This window comes from Mastomys coucha, unplaced genomic scaffold (genome assembly GCF_008632895.1).
Source record: "Mastomys coucha isolate ucsf_1 unplaced genomic scaffold, UCSF_Mcou_1 pScaffold15, whole genome shotgun sequence".
Taxonomy (NCBI): domain Eukaryota; kingdom Metazoa; phylum Chordata; class Mammalia; order Rodentia; family Muridae; genus Mastomys; species Mastomys coucha.
The window spans coordinates 106,674,335-106,681,666 of record NW_022196897.1 but is presented as its reverse complement, the minus strand read 5'-3'; the positions used below and the strand labels follow the sequence as shown (position 1 = coordinate 106,681,666).

At 45.5% G+C, this 7,332-nt stretch overlaps 2 protein-coding genes across 3 annotated transcripts in view; one reads left to right on the top strand and one right to left on the bottom strand.

Annotated features, from left to right (window-relative positions):
• Positions 1-1,221: 1,221 nt before the first annotated feature.
• Positions 1,222-4,873, top strand: Ell3 (elongation factor for RNA polymerase II 3). Of its 2 annotated transcripts, none has more exons than XM_031371672.1 (11): positions 1,222-1,448; positions 1,666-1,701; positions 2,025-2,137; positions 2,242-2,428; positions 2,514-2,593; positions 2,701-2,776; positions 3,487-3,667; positions 3,742-3,784; positions 3,880-4,051; positions 4,228-4,272; positions 4,347-4,873. In XM_031371672.1, exons 1-11 carry the CDS (start codon positions 1,317-1,319, stop codon positions 4,455-4,457), a joined length of 1,176 nt encoding a protein of 391 aa, XP_031227532.1. In that variant the 5' UTR covers positions 1,222-1,316; the 3' UTR covers positions 4,458-4,873. The 2 variants fall into 2 exon arrangements, with proteins under 2 accessions (XP_031227532.1, XP_031227531.1); XM_031371671.1 differs by having other exon boundaries at positions 2,514-2,605.
• A 1,202-nt stretch (positions 4,874-6,075) lies between these two features.
• The window catches only part of Pdia3 (protein disulfide isomerase family A member 3), a 24,147-nt gene continuing 22,890 nt past the window's right edge, over positions 6,076-7,332 (bottom strand). Inside the window, exons 12-13 of the mRNA XM_031371677.1 lie at positions 6,984-7,071; positions 6,076-6,475 (exon numbers count right to left, since the gene is read on the bottom strand). Coding sequence (XP_031227537.1) covers positions 6,362-6,475; positions 6,984-7,071 — 202 coding nt within the window. The 3' untranslated portion in view covers positions 6,076-6,361. The remainder of the gene's footprint in view (positions 6,476-6,983; positions 7,072-7,332) is intronic.

Sequence of the window (7,332 nt, the reverse complement as noted above, 5' to 3'; positions counted from 1 at the left end):
ACTTACATATAATAAATAAGTAAATCATTAACAAACAAACAAAAAACATTACTGCGAATGTTTCCCTACATAGTACATGTTCTGAGTGTATTGTTCAATGGGTTTTGACAAATTTGTTTTGAGATGAACAGCATTAAAATCACTTGGAGTTATACACACACACATATATATATAAAATATATAACTATATATAACATATATATACACATGTGTGTATATATATAATCAAATATGAACAAATAGAGGCAGGAAACACCAGTCTGAGATTTGTCCTGGGGTCTCAAAGCCTTAGAATCTGTAGCCCTGCTCAGCAACTTCCAGGCACCTTCTAGTCAAGAGTACAGACTTACACTTGTAATCCCAGCACTTGGAAAAATATAGGCAGGAGAGTTGTTAGTGGGTTCAGCAAGAGTGAGCTGCATAGTGAAAGAAAACTTGTCTAAAAGAAACAACAAAAGAATCAAAGAAGAGGGGAGAGTGCCTTCGGAAGGAGCCAGCTGTGGGTTTCGCCACTTTCCCTTATGTTTATTAGGCTACCAAGTGACACCTGGGAGTGAGTTGCGGCTTTCTGTCCTGCGATTATTTATTTATTTATTATTTTATTTTTACTTTTTTTTTTTTTTTTTTGCTACCAACTACGCCCACACCCCCATCCACCGATAGGCTTGGCTCCAGTCCCAGACAGCCAGGCTTCCTCGTCTGCTGAGGCACCCAACCACCTTGCCTTACAGCCTCACCAAGTCCCTTTTAGAAAGGGACTAGATTGGGATCCGCCTCAGCAGACGCATCACCTCGGGCGGAAAAAGAAAAAGCATTGCACTGGTGCCTCTTGAGGTCTGCCGTCCTCTGGTCCCCTAGGTACTTCGGGGCCTCGGAGGCATAAATGACTCAATCCGCCTATCAACCAGTCTCGATTCCCTTCCCTGTGAGACTGAAACCCTCAAGAGGTTTCAGGTTCAGCTTTTACTTAAAAACCGCGTTTTTGAATCCAGAATGGGGAAAACTGAGGCAGAACAAGGGATTCTGGGTGACGGGTCAGACCCTGCAAGCAAATCCTTTCTCCCTAGACCTGGATAGCTCCTCGTAATGCCCAATACTGCCCAAGCCAAACTCAGAAGCGCTTGGGTCCTGGCCAGCAGCTGAGGTGAGCAAGGTACCGCCCACAAGGCCAGGGAAACTTTGGGGCGGTGCCGGGGGTGGGGTCATGCTGGAGGGCGGGGCAGACCTGGAGGGCGGGAGTGCCAGCCTAGGCTTGCACAGCAGAGGTGGCCCTCACCTGTGGTCCCGGGGTTCTGCATGTGCGCGACTTTGGCACCATGGAGGGGACTCAGGAAGCTCTGAGCGGGAAAATGCGGCTCCTCTTCACCCCTGCTGCTCGGACCAGCCTTCTGATGCTAAGGCTCAACGAAGCGGCGCTGCGGGCACTGCAAGAGTGTCAGCAGCAACAGGTGCGGCTGGTCCCCCGGCCCCTTCTTCCCTTCCCGACCAACCGGACTTCGGCCTCCTTAGGCTGTGCTGGAGAAGGGACTTGGGGAGGTTCGGGTTTCTCAGATTCCAGTTCCCCCCGCCTCCAGGTGAAGCCGGCCAGGCAGATGTCCCCAGCCTCCTCGATCCTGGGGACTTTGCTTCCTTTGTGTTCAGCTGGTGTTTGGGCTCTTCCTGCAGGTACGGCCAGTGATCGCTTTTCAAGGCCACCGAGGGGTAAGTGCTGGCCGGATGTGCGAGGGTGGTTGGGGGTGAGGGAGCATACGTGTGGGCTCCAGGAAGGAGCTCTCTGGGCCGGAGCTTGCCGGAGGTCACAGTCTGAGCAAGTTATGAGAACTAAACCCTCTGAGGATGTGGGGCTGTGGTCCCAGGAGACTGTGCAGTCTCAGCCTCTTGGGGGAACTATTGACCCAGCTGCACCTGGTATGCTAACGAGCCCCTTGGGGATTTGTCTTCAGTCTTAGACTTGTTTGGGGAGGAGTGGCATGGGCAGGGGGAAGAGGGGCCGGCTTAACTGGGTTTACCATCTCCTACTCCAGTACCTAAGGCTTCCAGGCCCTGGATGGTCCTGCCTTTTCTCCTTCATAGTATCCCAGTGTGGCCAAGAGGGCACTAATGGTGGCTTGGACCTTGTGTACCAACGCTTAGGCAGGTAAGGACAACCAGACAATAGGTGAGAGAAGTTTGCAGGAAATGGGAAGTGTTCAGAAGATCTCCAACTCATTTTTCTATTGTTTCTCCCACTCTTCTTTCAAGATCTGGACCTAACTGTCTCCACTGTCTGGGCTCACTTAGAGAGCGACTCACTATTTGGGCAGCCATGGATACTATCCCAGCTCCACTGTTAGCTCAGGAACACCTGACAGAAGGTACCAGAGAGTCTGAGAGCTGGCAGGACACCAGAGATGAACCTGAAGGCCATCCTCAGATGGCACTAGATGAGGTGAGACTAGAAACAGCAGGTAGTCAGCATAAGGTGGGACACCCAGATCCAGGGAGCCAAGTTTTCCTACAACTTTCCCTGACAGGTGTCTGACCCACTGGCAAACAACCATGAACAGTCACTCCCAGGATCCTCCAGTGAGCCCATGGCACAATGGGAAGTGAGGTACTGGGACAGGTTGGCTCAGCCCTCCACCCTTACTTACATTTCTGTAATAAGATATACAGGCCCAGCTCTCATCCTGGCCTCTCCCATTCCTTCCAAAATCCTAGGAACCACACTTACCTTCCAAACAGAGAGCCTGATCAGTCACTGCCTTCCTCTGCTAGCCAGAAACACCTGGACAAGGTAAGCAAGGACTGTGGTCTCTTTTTGGAGTCTGGTTCTGTGTAATCCTGGCATGCCTGGAACTCCTTATGTAGAACAGGCTGTGCCTCAAACTCAGAGATTCACCTGTGCCTGCTTTCTGAGCGCTGAGATGTCCAGAGAGGCAAGAGCTTTCCAAAGAGTAGTTTAAAAGGCAGGGTGAATCTTGGATTGACACAGTACCGATACAGCCTGATAAAATCTGGCACATGACAGAAGAGGATCAGGCTATGCTCTGCTGCACAGCATAATGAGTATGAGGCCAGCCTGGACTACCTACCTAAGGACGGGTCTCAAACAAAACAAAACAAAACAAACAAAAATGCTGGAGAGATGGCTTATCAAGTAAATGCAAGCATAAAGTTTGAACTGAGTGTGAATTCCTAGCACCTATGTAAGGGCTGGGCAATGTTTCCTGTGTTTCTAACTCCATTACTGGGAATAGAAACAGGTAGATCCTAGGACCTAGCCAGCCTAGGAAGAACAGCTTTAGGTTTAGTGAGAGACCTTAAGAGAGTAAGGCAGAGAACAGTGGAGGGCCTCATGTCTTCCACATGTGTGCACACCAGCACATACACAAGAATACTTTTTAAAAGTTAGGCTAAATCTTAAACCTAGGAGCTGATGGGATAGCAGCTTTTGACCAAGAACCTCCTGGCTTGCTGTTACACACACATATATTTTCCCAACAGAAACGTTCAGCACCTATAACCACTGAAGAACCAGAGGAAAAGAGGCTCAGAGCTCTGCCTCTACCCTCAAGTCCACTACAAGAGCTATCAAATCAGGACTCACAAGAGGAAGAAGACTGGGGGCAAGATGAAGATGAAGATGGAGATTCCAGGCTGGAGCAGAGCCTCTCAATTCCATCAGGTGAATTGATGAGAGGAGGGTAAATATTCATGGAAAAGGGACCAAGAATTATTGTTTTTTTGCTTCCTTCCTAGCCTCTGAATCCCCAAGCCCTGAGGAGGTACCAGATTATCTCCTGTGAGTTCCCCACACTTCCAATTTCATAGTCTGCACATGTAAGCAGCCAAGTGCTTTTAGGGGCAATGAAATTGAAGGTGTCACACCCCTGGCAGGCAATACAGAGCCATCCACAGCACAGAGCAGCAACAGGCCTATGAGCAGGACTTTGAGACCGACTATGCTGAATACCGCATTCTGCATGCCCGAGTTGGGGCTGCAAGCCAGAGGTTCACAGAGCTGGGCGCAGAGATCAAGAGACTTCAGCGAGGAACTCCAGAACACAAGGTAAAGGCGGATTGGCCATCATCATCCTGCTAATCACCCCTAAACATGTAAGTTTAGTGACTAAGCAAAGGAACAATCAAGCTTGTAACATTTGGTAGAATGAAAACACAAGTTACTTCCATTCCTTACTTTATCCTCTTTTTCCCTTCCCTTCAGTTTGTGTTATTATGTTTCAGGTGCTAGAAGACAAGATAGTCCAGGAGTATAAAAAGTTCAGAAAGGTAAGACACGCTGTGAGCACAGAAGTAGTAAGGTAGAAGCCACTTTACTTGACAAGGGTGTTTTTTCTCTGCAGCGGTATCCAAGTTACAGGGAAGAAAAGCATCGGTGTGAGTACCTGCATCAGAAACTGTCCCACATTAAAGGACTCATCCTGGAGTTTGAGGAAAAGAACAGGGGCAGCTGAAACTGTGCAGAGGGCTTGGACCTTCCCCAGTGATGAACACACCAACTGAAAGATGGAGCCTATCTGCTTTTCTGATTTTGTCCCTTACATCCATGATGGCCAAGTAGAGAGCCATCTGAGGTTCTTGCAGTTTGATTTTTGATGTTGCCATAGTTTTTTTAGGGTGTGAGCATGGTATCACTGTGCCCAGGAGACTAGGAAAGTAGGAGGTGCTTGGCTTCTTCAACTTTACTTTAGCTAAGTCATTCTCAGATCCTGAAAAGTGACATTTCCAAGCTAACCATGAGAATATTAGACAAATAAGCAAGTTTAGCAGAGTTGCCTTGCAGGAATAAAATGAGAACTTCTGGTGACAGCACTCATTGGACTTATATCTAGATGTAACATGGCTGAAAAATTAAAGCTGATTGCTTGTGTCTTTTGTGTGATCATTAGCCTTAATCATCCAAGGCAGTGCTGTCTATCTGAACTACTTTTGAGACTCTCTGAAAGACTGGACCCCCCTTTTCCAGAGAAGTGTTATTAACTAGAGTCATCTTTACTGTGCTCATACAGGCTAGGCACATGCACTACCACTAAGCAACACTACCTTTCCTCACCCACAACATGTTTCTAAAGTATTGAGTATGATCCAAAAAACAATGGATTGTAGAAAGATGTTTTACTTTGTGTGTTTAGGATCACCGAGAGTTGGTTATATATCTGGAATTACCCAGGGTTGAAAGCTTCAACTATGGACAAGATTCTGATTTAGCTATTAAAAAGAGAGCAATACTTTAATCCATTCAAAAGAAAACAGATCTCTGTGGGCTTTTGTTCTTGCCAGCAATGACACTGTTTCCCTGTTTCACTGGAAGGAAGTAAATGGCTATACCCAAGGATTTGGGGAGAGCTGCACCCAGCAGTGTCAATAACTCCTAAAATTGGATGGAACCTCAAACTGTTGTCACTCACACAGGTCATTTCTGGGCAGAAAACTATCCTCAGGAGGCATGAACATGCAGAAAGCTTGGCTGTGTGGCAAGAATAAGCAACACCCATCTTTAGGACACGAATGAAGTTAGAAACAACTGTAATATCAGTACCTCAGGACCAGGGAGGAAGGACTGCCACAAGTTCAAGGACACCTTAGGCTACAGAAAGAAACTAATAAATTAGAAGATTTAGACTTGGTAACTAGATCTATTCCGTCTGAAGTTATGGGAATCAGCATAGCTGGTTGTTTTTATTTTTTAAAGATCAAAACAAGTTTTTGTTGTTTTTGTTTTTCGAGACAGGGTTTCTCTGTGTAGCCCTGGCTGTCCTGGAACTCACTCTGTAGACAAGGCTGGTCTCGAACTCAGAAATCCATCTGCCTCTGCCTCCCAAGTGCTGGGATTAAAGGCGTGTACCACCACTGCCGAGCCCCAAACAGTTTTAAGATGCTAGCCTCAAACCTGCTATGTAGTCAAGATCATCTTAAAACTTTAGATCTCTTGTCTGTATCTCCTAAGTGTTGAGATTATAGGAGATAAACTATCTGGTTTAGCTACAGGTATTAAACAGCATAGATCAAACACTTCTATCTACAATAATAGTTTAGAGAACCTGATTCTCCATTCCATGAGGGGAAAAAACAACAGTATAAAGGGGGCACATTTATTGTCACTGTTCCAAATGTACAAAAAAAATTAGAAAATAACCCCCCAACTCAATTCCCCCCACCCCCACAACATTCTTCCCAACACAAATAATTTTCTCCCCAAACCACAAACATAAACTGGTCCTGGTATTTTCAAACAGTGCAGCTAAGAAACAGTTTAGAGAAAATTTAAGAGAATTCAGAGTATATCCATTCTGTCCTCTGATGGTTTGCCTTCTCTGGTGTAAGAGTCCTTTATAAAGTGGTGCATTTGGCTGTTGCTTTAGAGGTCCTCTTGTGCCTTCTTCTTCTTCTTAGGTTTTTCTTCTTGAATTATAGGGGGGTTTGTAGCTTCTCGTTGTAGATAGCTAATAAAATCATTTAATTCACGGCCACCCTGAAAAAAGAAAAGTTATTTTAACTTTCTAAAGAATACCAATTAAGGGCCAGTAAGATGGCTCAGTAGAATTTGATCCTGAGATCCCAAATAGTAGGAGAAAACTGACTCCCCAAAGCTGTCATCTGATTTTCACACATATATCCACTGTAACAAATAAAATGTAAATAAATAAACAGACCAATAAAAGAACCAGGTATCAGGGCTGGAGAGATTGGCTAAGTGCTTAAGAGCACTGGCTGTTCTTCCACAGGACCCAGGTCCAATCCTTACAACATACATGGTAGCTTACAACTGTAACTCTAGTTCCTGGGGATCTGAACCCTAACAGAGACAAAACACCAATGCATATCAAAAACATGAAGAAGAAAGGAGGAAGAGAAAGAGGAAAAAGAGGAGGAAGAGGAAGAATTAGAACAACAACAACAAGCCCCCCCCCCATGCATCTTTATGATGTGTGTATACAAGTATCTGTGTGCATTTTGTCGATACAGGACAACGCACTTACTTCATACTTCTTTGGAGTTAGCTTCTTGTTGGCTGGTGAGAAATAGATGGTAGGAAAACTAGAAAAAAGGGAAAGAGTTTGCCAGTTAAGTCTCCGAGTATCACTAACATATACTTGCCCAATAGTGTTCTTTCTGGTTTCTAATCTGATCATATGTTCCTTTCCTTTGAGTGTCTACATTATACTCAAATTGTGAGATATTTCTGGGAGTAATTTTGGGATCACTCATTACAGAAATCTAAGGAATTCACTCTTCAAACTATGTTCAATAAGGAAATAGTTTATTGGAGGCTACTCAAGTGGCTGAGGCTATGTTAGTCTGAATCCAAAAGTTTGAGGCCAGCCTAGG

Coding starts and splice junctions, on each gene's coding strand:
- Ell3 (XM_031371671.1), top strand. CDS start 1,317: ATGGAGGGGACTCAGGAAGCTCTGAGCGGGAAAATGCGGCTCCTCTTC. Junction 2,429..2,513: donor CTCAGATGGCACTAGATGAG/GTGAGACTAGAA, acceptor TTTCCCTGACAG/GTGTCTGACCCACTGGCAAA. Junction 4,273..4,346: donor AGTATAAAAAGTTCAGAAAG/GTAAGACACGCT, acceptor TTTTCTCTGCAG/CGGTATCCAAGTTACAGGGA.